The following is a 24,103-nucleotide window of genomic DNA, read 5'->3' as shown; positions in this document are numbered from 1 at the left end:
TATTTTGCTATAATTCATGTTCTGAAGAAAAATAAATAAGGCTGTTTGAGAAACAGCAGAAGTCTTGAAGTTCTTCACTCTTCTTTCAGAGCGTAAAGCACATCATCCTGGCTCACATTGAGTCTCACTCGAAGTAGCAGGTCATTCCTGCTGGGCTCTACCAGGAGGAGGCGGCAAGAACCCAGATTTGAGCACACAGCCATGGTCTCTGACATGGTAGGGTAAGGCAGTCCCTCCATCCTGCACAGAGCCACATGCTGACTGTATATCTAGACATCAAAAGTAAAGCAAAGGTTAAGAGGAACAATAATCCTGCGTTTGTATCTGATCATTCATCTTTTCCAAAAATTGGGTGCCTAGGGCAGGGTGGGTGATGCTCTCTCATCTTTAGTTCAAGTAGTTGGGAGGCAAAGGCATGCAGATCTTTGTGAGTTCCAGGACAACCAAATATAAAATAAGATCCAGTCTCAAACAACCAGACACTTGGTACCTTAGATACCAAATACCCCATCAGTAGATGCCCTTGTGCCCCTGCCAAGGAGTAGAAAACAAGCTCTAGAACAGGACACGGCATATTTGAACCCTGCTTTTCTGTAATTTACCTATGTGACACTAGTCGAATTACTTCTCTCTTCTTCCCTAACACCTGTAGTGACAGACACCTCTTTTTTCCCTAGTTTTTTAAGGCAAAGTCGTAGTCTGTAGCTCAAGGTGGTTTGGAACTCACCATGTAGTTCAATCTAGCTCCAAACTCTTGGCAATTTTTCTGCCTCATTTTCCAAGTGCTGAGTTTACAGATGTGAGTCACCATGTGGCTACTTCATGTTTTAAAGCAAAGCTTCAGTTTACCTCAAGATGTATTGCATACAACTGAGCAATATTTGGAATAGAGAACTGCTAAGGGTCCCTTCTGGATTTTGTTGTTTGTTCTTTATTTTTTGAGACAGGGTGTCTCTGTAGCTTTGGAGCCTCTCCTGGAACTTTCTCTGTACACCAAGCTGGTATCGAACACAGAGATCTGCCTGCCTTTGCCTCCTGATTGCTGGGATTGAAGGAGTACACCACCTTGGGGCTTGTTTAAAAAACAAGGTCTCACATATTCCAGGCTGGTGTCAAACTGGGTATGTAGCCAAGGATGACTGAATTTAGGAACTTCCTGCATCTACCTCGAAGTCCTGGGATAACAGGTATGCACCACCATGCCTGGTTTATGATGTACTGGAGAACAGAACTCAGATTTGTTCATTCAAGGCCAATACCGACTTTATGAAGTATATTCTTAGCCCCGGTCCACATATTCTAAGTGTTGGCTTTTCAGACACCTTATAATGGATACCTATGGGCACATAGACTACTCTGGTAGCCCAGCCTGATCTCTTGAGGCTGGTGAGTGGCCACCCCATTTCCACTGGCTAGTCCCCACCCCAACCCCCAGACTTCCCTAATGACCCTATCAGGAGGCTAGAGTGACCAGGCCCTGCCCTACCTAAAGAAAAAACAATCAACAAGCTTGCCCCAAGATCAGGCCATGTAACTTCTCCAAAGCCAGGCCACTCTGGAAAGTGCCCCCACAAAACTCTATGTTCTGCCCAGTTCTCTGCTGTTCACCCTCTTGGGGTTTCTCCTCCCAATAAATTTCTTTTGTGAGGTTTGTTGTATGGTGTGGGACTTTGTGTTATTTGTTGGTTCCCAGCTGCAGGATACTTTTTACCATCCGAGCTGTAACACTTATACTAAGAACCCTGGACCCATATCTAGAAGGATCAGGAAAAACAAAACAAACAAATAACAACACAAAAACAAACAACACGCAACCAATTACCTGTTGAAATGTTGCTTCCTCTAGTCCAGATCGACGGAATTCTGCAATAATGGCTCTCAGGAAGCCCTGTTCCAGGAGGGAACAGTTTCTTAAAGGAAACCAAGAAATGTGAATTCTAAGAGGCTGCCTGCACCACTGGCCTCAAGAGAAAACATGTTATGCATCACCTGACAAAGTCAAGTTGACAGAAAATGTTCTGTCAACTACTTCTGGAATATACCACATCTCAGATTAATAAATAACCAAAAAAGCCCCATGTCCAAATTTTGGGAGCAGGAGTATGCTTCAGTAAGAAGCACAGCTATTTCTTGCTCATGTAACTGTTTTTTGAGTTTTTTTGTTTGTTTGTTTTGTTTTTCAAGACAGTATTTCTGTGTAGCCCTAACTGTCCTAGAACTGGCTCTGAAGATACCAGGCTGGCCTCTGCAGGGATTAAAGGCATGCAATACCATTGCCTGGATGGTTCATGTAACTTAAAAAAGTGTGTGTGTGTGTGTGTGGTGTGTCCGTCCATGTGTGCAAAGAGCAGAAAAGAATGTCAGAAAGCAAGAACTGAAGTTACAGGCTTTTGTGAGCTGCCACGTGGATGCTGAGTATTCTGCAAGAAAAGCAAGTGCTTTTAACCACTGACTCATCTTTCTACCATCAAATATGTTCTTCTTCTTTTTTTTTTGAGACAGAGCTAGCCTGGAACTCACTATGCAACCTGGGCTAGTCTTAAAACTTGTGGCAAGCCTCTGGCCTCAGCCTCACAAATGCTAGGATTATAGGCATGAACAACCAAACCTAGCCTATTCCTATAGTATTCATACTCGATAAATTTTAATAAGCATTCATCTATTATCGAGGATTTTTTTTTTCTCCTTCCCCAACTGCCCCTAAGGACTTTGTCTAGCTAAATATGCACAGACTCACTCAGTTAAACCTGAGAAACAGAAGCACATTTCCAAGACCCCAAAGCTGTCATCTCTCCTCACACCCTCCCAGAGGTGCTGGCAGCAGAGCATCTTACTTGATAGCAGAGATATAGGATGAGGAGAACATTTCATCTATAGCTTCCATTAAATGGGCCACAGTCACCAGGCCCAGAGAGTCATCACGATTATGGGAAAGCTCACAGATCTCGGTGGCACGCCTACAGATGTCCAGGCAGCGCCGGGCATCTCCGGAGAGGGCAGCTACCTACAAGAGGGAACATTTTATTTACAATATCTACTATCATCTCAACCTAGGGTTAATAACCATTGGGTCTATGCACAGCTAAAAGGATAATGAGGTGCTGAGAATGGTCTTTTGCCAAAGCCGACAGCCAAGGAACATTGTGAAAGCCTGTAATAAATCATATCATATATGGAATACTATGTCGCCATTCCAAACCACTGCCCCATGATTTTATAGATAACTCCAGTGGGAAGGGCAGAAATCCCCAGCTTTAAGTATTTAGGAAATAAGTGGGGCTTCTTGTTGTTTGTGTTTAAGAAGGGGCTAGAAAAGATGCTTATTGTTAAGAGTTACTTGTTGGTGAACACATGGTGGAACACAAACAGCCTTAACTCCAGGTTCCAGCGATTCCAAAGCTCTTTTCTGACCTCTGTGGTAGCCAGGAATGATGGTGCAGAAGGCCAGCCTGGTCTACAAATGAGTTCCAGTACAGCCATGGCTACAGATACACAGAAAGACCATCTCAAAAACAGACAACCCCCACGCCAAAAACAAAACAAAAACCATACAAACAAAAATACCCAAAACTCACAGGGGTTCTCATTCTGTATGCCCCAGGAGTAGCTACGTAAGGCCAGAGAGAACATATTTGGAGGTGAGACCTCCCAGAGCATGTAATAAATTTGGATGAACAGCCCATCAGTGCCTAAAATAATTGAAATCAGGATGGAGAGGAAAGGAAGAAACTCAAAGTTGAGGGAACCCTATATTGAGACAGGTGAATCAGGCTACTGCACAATGCCAACAGCTATGCTGTCACTCCTTTTCATGTCCTTACAACAGTTTCCAGGTCAAACTCTCAAGGACCCTCCACTCTCTCCCATGCTGGCTTAGAAAAACACTTGAAAGTTTAGTTATTTGCTTGTTAGTTTTGACAGACTATCCCAATGTAGCTCAGTCTGGCCTTGACTTTGCAATCATCCTGCCATACCTTCCCAAGTGCTTACAAGGATATACTGCCACACCTAATAATATCACTTACATTTTAATTCTGAGAATCAGTGTAGTCTACAAAGACCTCTTTCTCAGCTCTTATATTCCTAGTACGCATCATCAACCGGATATTCACCTGTTACTGGACTGCACCAAATTACCTCTAAAATGATCCATTCCTCCAAAATTGTGGACCATAAACCAAGAAAATTGGCCAGGTGGTGGCAGTACACCCCTTTAATCCCAGCACTCAGGAGGCAGAGGCAAGCAGATCTCTGTAAGTTTTAGGCGACCTTGATCTACAGAACAAGTTCCAGGTCAGGCTCCAAAGCTACAGAGTAACCCTATCTTTAAAAACCAACAAATAAACAATGAAAACTATGTAAGTATATATGTATATAATACACTTAAGATATTAAAAGTAGTCAACGTAGCCTAGCATGGTAGTGCATACTTTTAATCCTAGCAGGTGGGCAGATCTCTTGAGTTTGAAACAAGCCTAACCTGTATAGCATACTAAGTAAGCCAGCCAGAGGAACACAGTGAGACCCTATCTCAAAAGGCAAACACAGCAGTCATCTCTGTACAGTGGGATTATACACAACTGTTTTTCAGTAGACCAAAGAACTCTTCTAATAACAGAGACAGAGTATCCTGGTCTTCCCTTTCACTAGCTTCCTATATTCAAATATTTCCTCATCATTTCCCACTTCCTATCATCCTCCTCCTCATACTGTGAAACAGCACTCTAGTGGCGAACAGTGTGAATTTAAGAGCTAGGCTTGAGGCCTATAGATGATGGAAAAACAAAACGAAAACTAAAAGAAACACTTAGAACAAGAAAATACTCAAAGCAGTTCCACCCGGAGCCTTAGGGCTCTTCTGTAGTGAGGAGAATCTGTATACAGTCTTATCCGTAGAATGGATGATTTCATATAAACAGGTCTAACTGAACAGTTTATAAGGGTTGACCTTACTGTGTTTTGGTCCTTCCTAGGTGGCTGACATGATCTAAATGATCCCTTCAATTACACAAAACAGTTTGTGGCTTGAATCATGTATGGATAGTTTAAAAAAAAAAAAAGCCCATAATCTCTGTGGCCTAAAGATTCACATAATAAAATAAAAGGAGTCGTTTAGAATATTGTTTCTTCATTGGTTTTTATCCATCCATCCATCCATCCATCCATCCATCCATCCATCCATCCATCCATCCATCCCATCCCATCCATCCATCCCATCCATCGAGACAGTAGTTTACTATGTAGCCCTGGCTGACCCAGAACTGCCTATGAAGACCAGACCAGTCTCAAACTCAGGGATTCCTTTCCCTCTGTCCTCCAAGTCCTGTAATTGCCAGACATGGGACTGGAGGCGTGTGCTGCCACCCCCAACCCATTGGTATTTATTCCTAAACATCTCTTCATTCAACAGGATACACACAACAGGTGCTCAGAAAGGAGTTGTTGACTAGCTCAGAGGTGTGGCAAGGAGCTTCTTGATGGTGATTTACCTTTCTGGCTACCAACTGGATGGCATCATCTTCAAAGGCCTTTAAATGCTTGAGTCGGGACACCAGGATCTCTTTCAGTTGGTTGTGAGAATAGGGCTGGAAGGACATCCTAGTGAGACCCTGAAGAGTCAAGATGAGAGAAACAAGTTTCACTGTCTAGCTTGGGGAGGAAAAACCATCACTCTCTGGTCCCCAAGCCTAATTCTCAAGCCCCACATAATAATCTATTTCTCCTTTCAGTTGCTGCCAGTACTAGCAATGACTAGGGTATCCTGGAGGACAGTAGTTCTCGAACTATCTCAAACTATTTATCTCAGAATCTTTTCTTCTTTTAGAATCATTTGAGGAGATAGAGGTGCTTTAAGGACCTGCACAGTTTGTGCCTTCCCTTACCATGTTCTTCATGGTTGTTGTTTCTTGCCAAACTACACAGGCCATGAAGGCATAACATAGTCTGCCTCATTCTCTGCTTTATCCAAGTACCTAAGAGGTGGCAGGTGATACATGCTTAGATATTTTAAAAAGTAATTAAACTTCTAGGGCTTTGTGTAATTTAAAACTACACAGGGACCAGAATGCCAAAGTATGGGGTATAGTACTTGCAGAAAATGACAATGTTTTTTTATTACAACATAAAAATTATAATTATGGCAGAAATCATTTTTACAGAACACCCTGGACTTACCAGTCGACTAGATACACGGTTCATCATGATCCTCTCTGGCAGGTCCATAGTGTTGGCAATGGCCAGAACTACCAACCGGGCTCCTTTGTGAGTAGGCCAATCAAAGAGGTTGTACATGACATCTTGTTTGTAAGTCCAAAGAAGGTCGAGCTACCAAAGAAGCACTCAGAGACTGAGCCAGTGCACCTAAGTGATAGCCTGCTCTACCCAGTTAGTACACGTGCTGCCTATATCACAACTTCAAACAAAAACAGCAAGGAACATCAATGGACAGGCTTGGGTGAATGGCCTCCCCACCATCTGCTCCAGGGACAACAAGGCCATGTGGCCATTTCTTTTGTCCTCCCAGGGGTACTTTACCTCATCTACAAGCAGCACAGTGGTTTCTTCCTGTGGGGACCCTCGGCTGCAGAACCGCTTTCCCAGCAGTTCTGCTGCATGATTAGCTGTTGCCTTCTGGCCTGTCAGCTTCTGCATGTGGGAAAAGGAATCGCTGTAGTAAATGGTGATGATTCCAGTCCACTGATCTTAAAGTACGTCGGTAAAAGGAAGAAGCTCCATTTCCTGACTCTGCCTCTTACTCTAGTCCCTTCCCCAAGAGGGATATATTACACGTTCCGAGGTAACAGCTAGTGAAAGAACGTCTATACCCTGTTCCAGGACATTCCCACGTCACTTGTGAGCTAGAGGTTGCTGCCATATAATCAGTCAACATAAAGCCCCTAGGCCATGGTTTTTCAGTCGAAAAATTCTGCCCATTGCACCTTTGCCACCCCAGCACAAATGTGTAAAATGCAAATAAAATTAACTAAGCCTTCCCTTTTCCATGTGCTTCTAAAGAACGATTTCCAACCCCCCAACCCCCAAACAACTTTGCCTACCTGTAAAATCTGCACATAGACTTGATGGGGCTCTGTCAGCTTCATGCCATTGACCTCAACATATTCAAAGGGAGGAACATCATTTGTTTGGGCTGCCTGCTGCAGACAGCGTATGACCTCGTGTACAGTGGCTGTCTTCCCTGTCCCAGGAACCCCAGAAATGTACATACACCTAGAGCGAGAAAACAATACTCACAGCCTGGGTCTGTGCCATCCACAACATTCTAAGAAAGAGCAAGACCTCTGAGATATGGAAGTAGGAACAGTGGCGGCTACCCTAGGAAACTGGTCAGAGTTGTCTACCTGTTTAGACACACGCTCTACAGTCAAAGCTATATACGTGAAAACTGACTAACCAAAGGTCACCCCCTTTTTAAATAGAGACAAAACCCTACATAGCTCAAGCTAGCCTCAAGCTCACTATGTATCCAATGACCTTGAACTCTTGATCCTCCTGCCTCCACCCCCCCCCATGGTACCCATAATGGTGATAGAACAGCATTCTCTAATTCCAACAAACAAACAAAGCATAAGGTAGCCCATATTACTGTTAACTATGAGAACCAAGCTCAAATAGAAATATCTCTTGTGACAGTTATGTGTCAAGACACAATGTCCAGTTTATGTAGTGCAGCGGATCAAACCCAGAGCCTTTGATCAACTGAGCAGCCCCAGTGGTCTCAGTGGTCTGCCCCAGGCAGAATTCCACCCTCCTACGCTTAGCAGTGGCTCTGCTTACCCTGTTGACCGTGTGTGAGCAGCTCTTCTTCAAACTACCTGTCTACTCAGCATTACTCACCCTCCAGTCCCATCAAGAAGTTTGCTTTCAACAAAGCTATAGATGTCTTGGAATTCCTGCTCTCGACAGGGAAGAGAGTCAGGCACAGCAGAAACATGCAGCCTGCAGTTGGTGGTGGAGGGAAGAAAAGAAAGGCTTTAAAAGTCTTTTACTATCTACCCAACAGAATGGGAAAGAGATTAATATTTATCTATACAGGAACTATATGATATGAATAAAAGGAAATTCCTTCTCATCTTTTCCCATGGTGCTTCACCCAACCTCCCTTTTCTCCAACAGAACACTTGGGTAGACTGAAAAATCTTGATCTGATCATGAATTTTAAAAGAATTCCTACTTTAGAGCCCTGTAGCTAAGAGGCACCATCCTCAGAACACTAAGACAACAGCAGTAGCCTGGGAGGCATTTCCATCTGCATTAGCCCAGTCATTTGTTCTTTAAGGTTCTTTAAGGGATTTGTTTTACTGTCTTCCACCACTCTGTATAAGTGACTACATAGCAGTAGCTCAACCAATCTCCAATTTATGTGAAAAAAGAAGTCCATTACTCCCAAGCAGGACCCCTGAGCAACATTACCTCAGCCGGGCCTCTTCAAGCACATTAGTTGGCTCCTGGACAGCAAGTTTTCTATCTCGAATCTGAGGAGTGGCATGAGGCTGTAATCAAATAAAATATACATTATAATAAAACAAAGCAAAGCAAGAAAAAAAAAAAAAAAAAAAACCCATCCAGACACATAAAATTGATCTGGCAAAAGGACAAGTTAGTCTTAGCTCCTACATGTATGAAATTAAAAATGATTCACTCCTCATCCCCACCCCCTCACATCAAACATTTTGTTCATAGTCCAATCAGAATCTCTTTTTATCTAATATTTATACGAGGTCAGAATTTTGAGTATAGTAGGGGAATTAAAAAAAAAAAAAAAAGATTATTCAGCCAGGCATGGTGGTGTTTGCCAATCCCAGTACCAGGGATGGAGATACAGGCCAAAACGAATACACAAAACCCCCAGGACTTCCTACATATTATGCAAGTGCTCTGCCACTGAGCTAAATCTCTGGTATTTCACTAAATATTGCAAAGCTAACAAAATTAGGAAACTCAAGCTACTCTGCTCAAAAAGAAGAGCCATAGGTTGTTTCTGATTCCTGAGATCTTCTTTGTTTATTTGAAGATACGGTCAGACTTTTTTGACTCAGGAATTCCTCAACCCATAACCCAGCACTTGGAAAAACAACAAATCCAACATCAAAAAAACCAACTCACCAGATTTTTTCTTTTATTATAAACCCCACTCACAGGCCTATTCCTTTAAAAAACAAACACAAACAAAAACCAAAACAAACAAACAAAAAAGAGCTATTTCATGTGCACGAGTGTTTTCTTTTTTAAAACCTGCACGTATGTCTGCACACAATGTCCATGCCTGATGCCTAAAGAGGTTAGAAGAGGACATTGGATTTGTCAACAATGGAATTTTAGGCAGTCAAGAGTTTGCCAGCCATGTAAGTGGTAGGAATCGAACTCAGGTCCTCTGGAAGAACAAGTGTTCCTAATTGCTGAGCCATCACTCCAGCCCCACAGGTTTGCTCATTCGTGATGGTTACTCTATGGGGCAGACCAATGCTTTCTCTCACTTCTCTTCCTTGTAGGAGGCGAGAGCCAACAATATGCAGACTCTGACTATTTAAAAGGTCTTTTAGGATCTGCAGGAAGGTAACTACAAGTCTTGTATACTTTCTAAGTATGCTCAGAGGCCACAAATCTCTCCTTTCTAGATGTGAACAATAAGCACAGTGAGCTTTCTGCACCTGTATTTGAGAAAATCCAAGTAAATATGGCCGTTAGTCAAATGGGATCTACTAGACTTCCTTCCTTAGAGGCTCAGCCTCAGCTCCATCCTGGTCTGGAAAAATGGCGAATGGTTTCTAAGCAAGCATTCCCTAACTGTATGCTATAGCGTTCTGCAATGTTTAACTCTAGTTTCTCAAACCCATTTCTGAGTCAGAAGACCCAATATCTCTAATGCTGTTACAGTTCCACAGGAACTCCCTTCCATTTTCCACACTTAAGCGGTACTCCTGATCTCTCAGCTGTACCTAGTGTAGCCCGGAATTCAATTTCCCCCTGAGTGCCAAGGGAAATGCAAACACTGCTCTTGACCATCCGATTCTGGTTCTTAAAAGAACTTGAACCCTTGAGCAAGGCATGTGTGGTAGCACATGCTTGGAGTCTGGGACCAGCCTGGGCTATAGAGTAACACACCCAGTCTCAAAAGCAAAACAATAATAACACAAGGGAAAAAAGTCATCTTCAACTACATTCGTTTTCAGTCAAGTTCATGTAGGCCTACTCCTCTAGGAAACAAATGGATTACTTTAACTACCATAACCCTTTGCTAAGAATGTAGCTGTTACTGCTTGATCTGGAATTAGCATTCTTTACCATACAAGAGAGACATGTCACTGGAAAACAAACCCAAAAGAACCTTACAGTTTTCTTTGGTGTCTTGGAGGGGGTCTGCAATGATGGATTTGAGGCCATTCTCCGGATTCTGGACTGCCGCTGGGGATTTCTCTTTGGAAGGGAAGGAATAGAATCATCTTCCTCCTCACTAGTGGAGTCTGACACCTCTGCTGAGGATATAAACTCTTCTTCTTCTTGGTTACTTTTATCATCATCTAGAAGCCTGAGTGGTGGAGACTAATTATTTTCTATTATTTGGTGTTCAAGCCTTCATAAGAACTGTATAAAAGTGTGCATTAGAGGCATTACAGTCTCTTCCACCATCAGGCAATATGGGATTTGTTTCACTTCTTGGATACTTGCTTGAAATGCTATGCTAAAGGCATTACATGTTCACTAAATCCCTCTACAACTTTAAGCCATGTATATCTTCCCTAATTTTAATCATGAGGGAATAAGGAAGGGAAACATTATTTTCCCAAATTTCAGTTTCAGAAGCCCAAATTCAAACTAAGGTTTATCAAAAACAAAGTTAATGCTTTTAGGTATCCCACATTCCCAGATTTGCTGGAAACAAGGGTGATACAGCCAAGGAACCACAAGCACTGGCCAGTATTTCTTGTCCCTTTCAAACTATAGCACTTGTACAAAATGCTAGGTGAAAGAGTATCAGTGCACTGGCCATTCAAATAGAAGGGCATTGAGGGACAAATGCTATCACAGATGGGGCCAAGACTGTTTTGTTTGTTCTGCTTATCAATGGGCAGTCTTACCAAAGCTGTTGCCTAATCCGTTTCAAAGTCAAGAGAGAACTCCTTCTATGAGCACGATTGGAACTATAGGTCGGTTCTTCGTGAGCTTCATGTTTTCTTGCCTCCCTGCAAGGCATCACATCTGGATTAGAGAAAGGCCTTGAGACAACAAAGATCCACAGTAGGTACTGGAGATAGTCAAGTCTCACTGGCTCCTATTTTCATAGCAACCTTGGAAAAAGTTAATCAAACTTGGTTCAAAAGTTTTCTTAACACATCGTTTAAATCAGACATCACTCTGCTATTGTGAACAAAAATGGATGAATTCCCAACAGATTTTGTCCCCCTTTTATTTCTGTCATCTTTTACAAAAGCTCAAAGTTAGCAAGAATATATTCAGTATAAAATATACTCAGTATTTATTGAACAGCATATTATGAGCCAGGTGCTGGAAATTTCTATTTAAGAAATTTTAAAAAGCATGTTATGTCTAGTCTGTCGCTTTTATTGTAAAATTTATTATCTACACATATTATCAAGTGCCAAACTACAAAGCTTGTTCTAGATTCATTGTCTTCTTTTCAATATTTAAGAGTAGATCCCAGGTTCAAAAAACAAAACACAAACAAAAAGCCCCACCCAATTAAAAAAAAATCATTAAATTGTGACAAAGAGCCATAGCCAACAAATAAACTCCAGGACTGTGTGTGAAGCAGTATACTTTCAGAAATAAATCAACATTCTCAAATGACATCTGAAGAGAAAAGCATTTCTTTCTTTTTGGAGCTAGTGATAGTGTCACCATGTAGCTCGGCCTAACCTTGAACTCACACACCCAATCCTGTCTCAGCCTCCTGATTATAGGTATAAGCCACGACACCCAACTTCAAAGAGCGTTTCAAAATACAGATTCCTGGGTCTTATACTTGAAGCATATTTGACTAAACCCTGGCTCAGTAACCTTTATTTGGAAAAGATCATCAGAGACACTCAACCACAGACTGGAAGCTTCCCTCTGTGACACTCATTTCTGATCACAAGAAATATCTCAAGTTGCTCTGTGAGAGGGGGTGATGCTCCTGCTTACCTCTCAGTGAACTCTGGTGTCAGAATCGCATTGGGCACCACTGAAGACCTCAATCTACGCCTGATAGGGCTGAATGCCCTCTCCATACTAATCTTTGTGGTTATGAAAGATGGGTCTTTGGCTCTCATGCTACCTTTGGCACAAAAGGAATGTGCCTGTCCATTTTCTTCCAAAGTTTTCAAAGTTGATGATGTCTTGATTTCACCAGGCTGAGATCTTTTAGGAGGTGAGGCTGTCTCAGAGAAGGCTGTTTTTCGTTTAGAATTTTTTTGAGAATCCAAGGAGTCACACAAGATCTTCTGTGATAGCCTCATGTTAGGCTTCCTGGGAATGCCTAAGCCTAAAGAGACAATATGGGATGTTATTATACTTAGAAATACACACCCCAATCTCATGGTGCAACTGAAGTTACACAAGTGAGGTTATTCATACTTTGAATTAGTCCTCTTCTAGGCTAAGTGGCCTCTTCTTTCCTAAACTTCATGTATGATTTTCCTATTTAGAATCACACATAATTTTTATTTGTTTTCCTATTTCAGCCCTGGGGATTGAACCCAGAATCTTGCTAAGCATGTGTTCTACCACTGAGCTGCAGGGATTAGAATTTGACTTCTAGGTCAGCTTTTATAGAAAAAAAATATTCAGTAATCAAACTTCCCTGAGGCAACACTGCATGGTAACCACCCCCATGCAGCAGCACTCACACATTTAGTATATTACTGAGTAACACTAGACCCAGCTTTTTTCTGTTTTTTTGGTAAACCCAGAATATATCTGCCAAGATAGAGGAGGGATTCCTGAAGACAATCATTATATGTAAATCTGTTCCACTCTTGCTAGGACTATGAGAACCAGGGATCATAGCCCTTTATAGATATAGCTGAATTATTAAAAAGACAAGGTATATATTAGAGCCTATCAAGAAACCAAAGATAAATGAGACTCAACCTTGGTACTTATCCAAGGACACCCTGATCTGAGGAGATGGAAAGCAGGAATGCCATACAGTCTTAAGGCATAGATGAGCCAACTTCAGTATACTTATGGTGTGAGACAGGTACAGACAGGGCTTAAGAGCCATCCAGTGTCTGTGTTGATCATTAGGGTGACTTTATTCACAATCATCAAAAACTAAAAACATCCAGATGTCTTCTATTGTGAATAAATAAGCTGTGGTTATTGATACAATAGAGCATTGCATAAAAAGGAACAAATCACCAATAGGATAACAGGGATGACTCTCAAATGGAGAAACTAAGATGAGACAGTCAAACAAAAAGGCCAGACTCTGAGATTCGAATGAAATGACATCCCAAGAAAAAAGCCAACCATAGAGAGAGCAACACATTGCTGCAGCAGAGGTTGGGGGAGGAAGAGCTGGTGTGCTACAAAGAAGCATAGCACACTGAAGTAGAACTCTTCCCCAAGTACACTTACCACCATGTTCCAGCAGCTTACTTGCATTGGGGGAGACAGGGTGGGCAGGTATCTGGCAATATTTGGAGGTAGAGTGATTTGATTCAATCCTTTTGTCCATTTGTTCTGTTGCATCCCAAGAAGGGCTTTTTACATTCTTAATCTTGGCTTTTAAAGGTTTCTGGCACTTAGGGCTATCTTCTAGTTTCTTCAATGCTGCAAGTATTTCTGGTGACAGTGGTTCAAATTTCTTTGTATTCCAGGATAGCTTCACAAACAGTGTCTCCTCACTTTTCTGATTCATAGGTATCGCTTCATCTGGGGCTAAAGCCACTACCTGAATTTTTGAAATGAGATAAACAACAAAAGATGAAGACTATACAGCCAAGAAAAACTCATGGCTGCAATGAAACCTATTTAAACTCACATCTTTTTATGAAATGCCACCTTTTATATCCAAAGAGAAAGACACTGCATAGCAAATTAATTGATTGAGAAACTAAGCATTTACAAAGTCATAAACAGTTTGAGGAGAATGTCAACAAAATGTAATTTGTTCTGGTTTTTTGAAACAGTGTCTCTACGTAGTCCTCACTATCCTACATAGATCAGACTGACCTCAAACTCAGAGATCCATCAGTGACTCCCATGTGCTGGGATTAAAGATATGTACCAACACACTCAGCAAATTATTCCTGTTTTCCCCACCTCTTATTGACTCTACATTTTTTCGATAGGGTCTCCTGCAACTTCTGATCTTCCTGAGTATTGGAATTACAGGTGTGTGCCTCCACAGCTGGATTATGCAGTGCTGGTGATTGAACCCAGGGCTTCCTGCATGCCCTAAGGCACTCTACTAAATGAACTCCATCCTCTGCCTTGGCTTCTCCTCTTCATTCCTGCTATCACCCCAGTCAATCACACATCATCCCCTTCCTTGCTCCCCCGGCCCCACCATCTATTCACCTGGTCCAAACTTCCAGGTGAATAGATACTAAACAGCAGTAGCTCCACACAGCTGCAAGATGACTTAAACTGCTTTTCAGTGTCTCCTAAGATCAGGCCCCACTGTACTTCCAGAACCCTGTGTTCTCTACATGGCCAAGCATCACTAACAGAGCTTGGCTTTAGAACAGTCCTGCTTACTCCCAACAGTGTGATTTTCCTAAATACCTCTTCTCTCCTGCCCTTCTACTCTAGTTACTTTCTGTTGCTATGATAAAACACTGACCAAAACTAACTCAAGGAGGAAAGGGTTTATTCCACTTTACGGCTCACAGTCCATCACTGAGGTAACTGGAGACAGGAACTGAAGCAGAGTCCATGGAAGAATGCTGTGCTTACTGGCTTGTTGCCCTGAAATTAGGTTGTTACTATAAATAATACTAACCATAAATAAATTGCCATAGCCAGGTCAGACCAGTCTCTCTGGCCAAATGTTAGACCAATTCACTAATTACCCAAAGCCAGACTTCACACAGGAGATAGAAATGAAAGCAGCTCTAAAAATAAGATACACACACGCTTTTCAAAACATCTACTTCAACAGCTCAGCTCCTGAATATAAAAACACAAGGTTGCCTTTAGTAATCGGCACTTTTTGAGTTACTCAAGGTGAAGTCTTCATGTTACAAAGCACACTCAGCCTTAATCATAGCTCATATGATTTTTCACTAAGATACATTTTCTAATTCCTGTTCTTCCTCCAGGTCATAATACAAATGTCACTTTCTCTAGAAGGCAAAGAACACGTGTGCCATGTTCTCAGTTTCTGTGGGACAGGGCAAGCAGCCAGAGAAGGTTAGAAGAAATTCAAATTAGAACCAATAATATTTCTGAGGTCATGCAGTGTAGCTACTTTAGAACCCAGGATTTAAGGAACCACCTACCTGAACAGGACCAATGATGGTCTCCACATAAATGTTGTTACCACAGTCAGAAGAGTCATACCAGAATATCTCCTCTGCAGCAGGCTTCCGGCCTAATAAATGCCTTTTAGGGATAGGGATCTCAGAGAATCGGACAAACCATTGTACTCGAGCACATTTCACGGAAGGAAATTTAGATCCTAGGAGGATCAGGTGGAAAGGGAAGATTAAAATAGGAAGGTTAATAATAAAGTCCATCACTGAATACTGCCTATGTGCCAAACCCTACACAATACAAATATTTACTTCCCGTAAGTCTATAAAACAGGTACTATACCTATTGCCTTTATAAGCCAAGAAACCTTATAAATTTGACAATGATTAAAGAACCAATCAGCAGCAAAACTACTCCACTTCACAAACATGCTCTCTAAGGTAATCCACTTTTTGAAAAAGATTTTATTTCTATTTTATGTGTATTAGTATACTGCCTTCATAGATGGGTATGTACCATTTGTGTACAGTGTCCATGGTGGCCAGATATTGCCAAGGGGCATCAGTTACAGACAGTGGGATCTATGAACTAACCCTGGGTCCTCTGAAACAGTGAGTGCTTTTAAGTGCTGAACCATCTTTCAAGCCCAGTGATCTACTTTTAATAGTGTTTATCAGTATAAAAAAGAATTCCCAAAGGGATGGAAAACAAGGTATTATAATCATAGGCACTTAATTTATCAATGGAAAAACTGTACAAATTAATGATTGAGAAGGCTACCAGTTAGATATGGTGATTCATACTTGTAGCCTCAGCACTTGGGAGACAAGGGCCGGAGCATCCTGAGTTTAAGTCCATGAATAGAGTTCAAGGCCAGTTTGGGGTATAAAAAAAGACTTTGTAAAGAAATCATACTTGCAGAATTTCATAACTTCCTCATGTCCATACTAAAAACATGTGCACCCAGCTATTGTGGGATATTATTTTAAGATGTGTTACTGTTTAAGCTACAGAGTATTTGGTTAATAATGCAAAGATGTGTTGCCTTCTTTTATGCTGCATTTGTTTAACTCTGTAAAGCTGTGTTACTTTGCCTGTCAAAAACACCTGATTGGTTTAATAAAGGGCTGAATGGCCAATACCAAGCAAGAGAAAGGGCAGGTGGTTCTGGCAGGCAATAGGAGGAGAAACCTAGGAAGAGAAGATAGGGAACAAGATAAGGAGAGGCCAGGCGGTGGTGGCACATGTTTTTAATCCCAGCACTCGGGAGGCAGAGGCAGGTGGAGCTCTGTGAGTTTGAGAGCAGCCTGGTCTAAAAGAGCAAGTTCAAGGACAGCCTCCAAAGCCACAGAGAAACTCTGTCTCAAAAAGAGAAAGAAAAGATGTGTCAGGGGCCAGTCACCCAGTTACAGCTACACAACAAGCCACAGACTAAGAAGTAAAGAAAGGTATATTGAATAGAGAAAAATAAAAGTCCAGAGGCAAAAGGTAGATGAGATACCCAGAGGCAAAAGGTAGATAATTTTTAAAAAGCTGGCTAGAAACAGGCCAAGCTAAGGCTGGGCCTTCCATAAATAAGAACAAATCTCTGTGTTTGTATTTATTTGGGAGCTGGGTGGTGGGCCCCGCAAAGAGAAAAGAGCAAAAGAGTTTAAAAAAAAAAAAAAGCAGCACCCAGCAGTGCAAATCACCAATTTTCTTTCCAGTCTTCCTAAACTTCCATCCATACATCCTGCACTTGACATTCTTAGCTCTAAAAATAGTGGAAAGGCTAAATTCTAGAGTCCTCTAATTCCATTTTACCCCACACTATGCTGCTGTGTGTAGAAGTCTAGATGGAGAAAAAAGGAAAGCTATACTTACATGACCCACCTCAGGGTGCTCTGCAAGTGCCTATGAATAGAGAACTCACTACCCTCCCCTGCTACATACACTTTGCAATTGTGCCCAGTAAAATAAGGCTCCCATTTCAGGCCCAAACTCACCATCTTCAAATAATTCAATCAGTTTAGCAACATAGGGCTTTGCATTAACATCTCCTTTAATCAATACAAACTGTCCAACCTTGATGTGAATCTCAGTGGAACAATCATTGACTTTCATACACATTTCTCTAGAAAGAAACAAAGAAACATGATCAAAGTGGGAAAATGTTTTTATTTTGTTTTATTTGTTTATTTATTTGAGGTAGAGTTTGTTTGTTTGTTTATTTGAGGTAGAGTTTGTGTAGCCCTGGCTGTCCTGGAACTAGCTCTGTAGACTAGCCTCGAACTCAGAGATTCGCCTGGCTCTAGAAAAGATTTAGAAACACATTCTTTTAAAGGACATGCCCATCCAGCTACCTCTTTTGAGATATAATTTTTATTTCATGTGTATGAGTGCTTGCCTGTGCAGTGCCCATGGAGGCCGGAAGAGGGCCCTGGACAGTTGTGAGCCACCATGTGAGAAAATCAAACAAGTCCTCTGAAAGATCAGCCAGTGCCATAACCACTAAGCTATTTTGTAAGCTCAAAAACATTCATAAGGGCTGGGGAGATGGTTCTTCCAGAGAACTCTGGTTCAGTTCTCAACACCTAGCTCACAACTGTCTGTAACACCAGCAGGGGATCCAACACACTCAAATAGACACACATGAAAGTAAAACACCAATGCACATAAAATAAAATTTAAAAAAAAAAATTAAAAACTCTTGAACTAGAAATTCCTCTAAACGGTTTCTTTAAGCTCTCCAATTATCTTACTGGGAAAACAACGTACCCCATGAAAGTACACAAAATAGGTCAATGAGTTGTTTTAGCATAAATGATTAATTAACTTAGATGCCTTCCTACAATCTTAACTGGCTCAGTTACTGAAAGTGGACAATAAGCTATCCAGTAATAATATGAAAACTGCTAAAGAATGGGGAGAAGCTCAGTAGATGAAATACTTGTTGAATGAGCAAGCACAAGAATTAGAGTTCAGTTTCCCAGCACTCATGTAAAAAGTCAGTTAAGTGTTTTAACCCGGGAATATAGCATATGGGAAGCAGAACAAGGAATCCCCAGGGCAAGTTTACCACTAGATTAGCTGGAATTGGTGAGTTCTGGGTTTAGCAAAGAACCTACACCAATAATAAAATAGAGGGTATCTATGAGCTTCAGGGACCTTCATGGAAGAGGAGACAGAAAGATTCTAAGACCTAAAGGTGGTTGATAAAACATCAAGGAAAAAGGTTTTCAGATACAACAGGTTAGGTGCAGTTATGAATTCAACAGCAATTGTGACAGAATGCACAAGACTTTAATAACAATAATGTCATCCCTGTGGGGCAGGCCCATTCCCAAGACTAGCTGAACAACACTAACCTAACTCATTTGGTAAAGAAAAAAGAAGAAATCTCAAAGTTGGGTAGAAAGGAATGAGACAGAGTGGTGATGGGAGGAGTGGAGAGGATGATTAATGTTCAAAATACACAGTACGTAAGAAATTCTCAAAGAATAAAAATTCTGCAATAAATAAAGCAGAAGGCAATCAAGGCAGCATTCAACATCAATTTCAGGCATCCAACCAATGAGCATACACATCTGCCCCCATACCTGTATGCATACACACACTACACACACACACAAACAAGGTGGGAAGCATACAGTACCAACATCTTATCTTTTAATTTTCAAAAAAAAAAAAAAAAAAAAAAGCATTGTAAGTAGATGACATTATGCTTCACCTCAAATTTTCCTGATTAGCCACAACAGATCTTTTTGCACCAAACAAAAACTTCTTAAAAATTCCTTTCTATTGTCCCTCAAATCTCAATCTACATTGAGTAGACAGTTTAAATACAAGCTTAACAGTTCAGCTTGAGAAGCTAGGTACATTTTGCAATCCAACCAAAGAGCTTCACCACTTACTTGTAGACTTGGTGGTACTGTTTTCGATCCGGCAATGGCCTGCCAACCCATGAGAAAGTTTTTTGGGTCTTCTGCCTTGTGAGATAGGATGGCATGTCTCTGATGGGTTGTAAGATATAGTCAGTCCCTGCCTTCACTGAATTAGTTCAGCCTTTTTTTCTTAATACCCCTGCCTCACTCCCACACATTTTAAGCAGATAACATTTCTTTTTTATCTCTCTCTCCTTGGGGCGGGGCTGGGTTCAAAACAGGGTCTCTTTACACAGCCCTGACTATCCTGGGAACTCACTATGTAGGCCAGGCTGGTCTCAAACTCATAAAGAGATCTGCCTGTTTCTACCTTTCAAGTGCTGGGATTAAAGGTATGTGCAGTAGCCACCTAGCTAATAGTAAGTACTTATACATTTTTATAATTTATTTTCTTAAATATTGGGCCTCAAATTTCCCCAGGGTGAAATTAATTAAAACATTGTATGCAATATCTACATAAAATATACTAAACTGCCTGTCTTTAATTTCCAACAAAACTGACTTTTTCCACAAAATAAATGTTATTGATCTAGGACAGCCAAGGCCACAGAGAAACCCTGTCTCAAAAAACCAGGAAGAAAAAGTACTTACTTCAAACAAAGCACAATAGATGTGAACAAATACCTAAGTGAAATGTCTTCAAGTTGAGATGGAGTAAAACATAATCAACAACTAATGGTACAAAGAGCCTAAAGGAACTACTGGAAGTTAGAGGGCCAGGTCTTGCAACTCAGGGAGAAAGGGCTTTGTAAAGATTTCTCAGATGAACTGAATAATTGAACATTGAATAATCAGGAGACATTGATAAAATGGACTGAAATAAGGGGTTCCCAGGGATAGAGGGATAAATGTACAAGAGCAGCATTTGAGGAAGTGGTGATAGATTTTATCAAGTGTGCCATTCCACTTTGTAAAAAATCAGGAGAAAACTATATACCTCAGTTGGTAAAGTGCTAACCTACTTGGCAAGGTTGACTTCTGGCCATCACGTGTATATATGCATAGAAATACACCCATACAAAATCAGTAACTGACTATACTGCTCTAGCTGGGTATTTTCCTTTGCATCTAGTAGGTCCAGAATATTGTGACTAGGTAAAAAGAAACTGACATTAAAGTACAAGGTGAAGAGCTGGAGAGATGGCTCAGCAGTTAAGAGTACTTGCTGCTCTTGCAAAGAACGGAGTCCAGTTCCTAGCACATACATGGTGGCTCACAACTGCCTGTAACTACAGCTGGATTGCATGTGCTCATCCAGCTGCTATAGCTGGTGATGTTAGTAGGTACAATTAGACATGAAGGCAAAGCAGGTTACATTAAATAAATCTCTAAAGTACATTTTTAGTGTCAAAAAAAGGGGAAAGAACTAAGAAGTCCAAATACTACCTTCTCCACAAAAGATTTAGACATTAAAACCTATCAATCCTAATAAAAATGCTAACACAGAACCTTAGAATTAAATAATTAGTACTAAACCTTTAATTATGATTTCATGCTTCTCTTACAGCTGTCATAGGGCTAACTATGAGAAAACTGGCAGTTAGAATTTTCTGAATTAATGATGAGAACAAAATCTTATTGGGGGGGCACAATTATAAAAGCATATAGACATCCAAATTAAGCAATTTGGTTTCCTTGAGTTCTGTGACATTGCATCCTATATTCGATCCAGAAACACTTGATCCCTAAAATTTCTCTGCTTTTTCTTTTCTTCCTTCCTTCCTTCCATTCTTTCTTTTTGAGACAGGGTTTCTCTGTGTAGTCTTGGCTATCCTGGAACTCCCTCTGTAGACCAGGCTTGCTTCAAACTTAGAGATCTTCCTGCCTCTGCCTCCTGAGTGCTTGGATTAAAGGCATGCACCATACTGCCCAGCTGCTTTAAAGAAAAAGAAAAAAATACTGAAGAAACTATTTAATAGTAAAATGAACATACTGGATCAATAGTAAATAAACTACTTATATAAGATGCATGAAGGACTGGTTCTGGATCCCTTCTTGTTGCAAGGTGTCTGCTTTCTCCATCATCTATACTTTGAATAAAAATTAGTTTTGCAAAAACCTCACGGGGTGGGGTAGGGAGGAGAGATAAATGAGTGATGGCCTTGAACTTCAGCATATGGGAGGCAGATGCAAATGGATTTCAGTTGAACCAACCTGGTCTATATGACACATTCCAGGTTATCTAGGGCTACACATAGCAAGATCTTGACTCAAAAACAAAATGACTAAACAAAACAAAGCACGAATAATTGTATAATGATTATGGAGTATGAATTATAACCTATTATTGTGTTACTAATTTGTACTGCTCTGTCTGTGCTACAAAAATGAATCAATTTTAATTGAATACAAGGTAGACACAAGCAAAGAAGCCAGGCTGGATGGCATAGAGACATAATTCTAACTATTCAAGAGTCTGAAGCAAGAGGATCACCAAGTTCAAGGCCTGTCAGATAGACTGAGTTCAAGGATGCTATCTTAAACTGTAAAAAGGGCTGGGGATATAGGTCACTTGCATAGCTATATATGTTTATGGCTCTAGATTCAATCCACAGTATTTGAAGGGAGGGGATGAGCAAACATAAATAAAAGATTTGTTCAAATGAAAAATAAAATTGGATTAGTACTATTCAATAACCTCTTGGTAAAAATTAGTGAAAGTGGTCGAATCTATACAAATGTTTAAGGAAAATCTTAACACTTACTTTCAACATATATTCTTTTTTTACAGATGATGCGACACACAATTGTCAGAAATAATCTTGTAACTTCTCCCAGCTTTTCACAATGAAGTCAAGCAAATGTCTCTGAAACATAAAGCAAGTACTCAAATAAATTGCAGTACTCAGCACGTGCTTGTTTAAATAAAATGAGAATATCATTGGATGATTTGATGTTTTCCATCAAAACATATAATCCTCAAATGATCTAACTTTAAGATGAACGGCATTCATTTAAATTGGTATAGCCAGTTGGCATGATAGCCCTTTAATCCCGGCAGAGGTAGGCAAATTTCTGAGTTCAAGGCCAGCCTGATCTACATAGAGTTCCAGGGCAGCCAGGGTGACACACTGAGACCATGTCTCAAAAACAAAACAAAATAACAAAAACAAAAACCCTATAGACTAACTTTGGGAAATTGAAAAATGTTTCTTTTAAATTCCTGGACATATGCCTACTCTTCAACTCAGTAATTCATGGGCATATCAAATATATACAATCATGAAAGGACATAAACCAAAATGTTCCCATTAGTAGTATACATCAACAAAATTAATCTAACTATTAATATAACTACTGTGGCTTAGAACTGAAATTTCCCCAAAGGTCACCTGATATTTTGGAAACTGTCTGCAACAGAGAGTATCTGACTTCTTCAAGGGATTAACTCTTAACAGGATCATGATTTGATGGGCTATTTGGAAGGTAACAGAAACTCAGAAGTCTTTTAAAAACCAGGAAATGGGGGATGGAGATGGCTCAGTGGTAAGAGCAGCTGGTGCGCTTGTGGAGAACCTGAGTTCAGTTCCCAGCACTCACAGAGCACCTCAAAACCACTTTTAACTGCAGTTGTAAGGGATCAGACACCCCCTTGACCTCTGTAGGCACCAGGTACACACTCAGTACAGACAAGTACTATACACATTAGATACACTTAGATAAAGGAGTAGGTCCTTAGGGGCAAGTCTTTAGAGACTTTTATCTCGTCCTGACCCTTTCATCTATTAGGATGTAAGTGACCATAGACAGAAATGTCTGAAATTGTAAATAAACAGATAAACACATAGTAATCCTGAAAAAGCGATGCATGGTGGAACACGACTTCAATCTCAGCAAGAGGCAGAGGCAGTCTCTTGAGTTCGTGAACAACCTGGTTCACAGCGAGATCGAGGACAGCCAGGACTACAAAGTGAAATACTGTCTCTCAAAAAAAAAAAAAAAAAAAATACAGTTGAAAAGAATGAACGACTATTCGACTTCTATGGACAACTAAAACGGCTTCATCATTGCAGTTTCACTCCTACTAATCCTGAGCAGGAATCTCTCATCTCAAGCCTTACGGCAACCACTTTCTCCAACTGTTACAAGAGAAGGACATTCTGTTCTGGGCCAGACCCTGGAAAGTAGAAAGCGGGCCATTAGACGTTCTCTTCTGTGCCTGGAGATGAAAGCCCCCGCCAAGGGCAACCCATTTGGAGAGGACTGCTGAGGAGACCGGGACGCCAAAGTCACCAGAGGTGACTTAGAGAAAGTCTCTCTCCGGGCGCAACCACTAGTTGGTAAAGCGGAGAAGAGCAGCAGCTCCGCCGATCCATGGAAAAGTCTGCGATGGTTTTTCAGAGGCAGTGCACACGGAAAGCCAAAGCCTTAGACACCAAAGGGCGAGCACCACCCACTTCTCTGAGGTGGCTCCCACAGGGCAAACACTCGGTTTCCCGCTGAACAGGAGGTATTCCAGAACTCGGTGAAGACAAGGAGGGTCTTCTTGCTCCAAAAGAACGAACAGTGCCCACCACTTAACAGGTTCTTGGTGCATGTGTGCGGAAGGAAATCATTACGTCTGAAGAACGCCCGGCGAGCCGGGAGCAGCACTCACCACGCCGAAGCTTGCCAGGGAGGGCCGACCCCTTGCGCTCCCCACCGCTTCCAGTCCAGGCACTTACACAACGCTCACCCGTCCGAGCTAGGTTCCTCCCGGGACAGCCAGCAGCACCGCGTGCACACAGCACGCGCCTGAG

The 24,103-nt window shown here is 41.2% G+C and overlaps 1 protein-coding gene across 1 annotated transcript; it reads right to left on the bottom strand.

The window, feature by feature from the left end:
- Positions 1–6: 6 nt before the first annotated feature.
- Orc1 (origin recognition complex subunit 1) lies at positions 7–24,027 on the bottom strand. The gene is made up of 18 exons (XM_051188426.1): positions 23,962–24,027; positions 22,070–22,171; positions 19,335–19,433; positions 17,427–17,554; positions 15,468–15,646; positions 13,621–13,915; positions 12,163–12,496; positions 11,097–11,201; positions 10,351–10,546; positions 8,431–8,510; positions 7,855–7,956; positions 7,056–7,227; positions 6,535–6,645; positions 6,175–6,324; positions 5,490–5,609; positions 2,835–3,004; positions 1,823–1,910; positions 7–269 (listed from the first exon to the last, which is right to left on the bottom strand). The coding sequence occupies exons 3-18, from the start codon at positions 19,427–19,429 to the stop codon at positions 75–77; spliced, it is 2,520 nt and encodes an 839-aa protein (XP_051044383.1). The 5' UTR covers positions 19,430–19,433; positions 22,070–22,171; positions 23,962–24,027; the 3' UTR covers positions 7–74.
- Positions 24,028–24,103: the final 76 nt, after the last annotated feature.

Source organism: Phodopus roborovskii, unplaced genomic scaffold (genome assembly GCF_943737965.1).
Source record: "Phodopus roborovskii unplaced genomic scaffold, PHOROB, whole genome shotgun sequence".
NCBI lineage: Eukaryota > Metazoa > Chordata > Mammalia > Rodentia > Cricetidae > Phodopus > Phodopus roborovskii.
This window is presented reverse-complemented; position numbering and strand designations above follow the sequence as displayed.

Bases quoted from the DNA above. Each gene is read 5' to 3' on its own strand.
- Orc1 (XM_051188426.1), bottom strand. From the start codon at position 19,429: ATGCCATCCTATCTCACAAGGCAGAAGACCCAAAAAACTTTCTCATGG. The intron at 17,555-19,334 runs GTAAGTGGTGAA...GTTTCTTTCTAG, and splicing joins CAGTACCACCAAGTCTACAA to AGAAATGTGTATGAAAGTCA. The intron at 15,647-17,426 runs GTGAGTTTGGGC...TGATCCTCCTAG, and splicing joins GATTGAATTATTTGAAGATG to GATCTAAATTTCCTTCCGTG.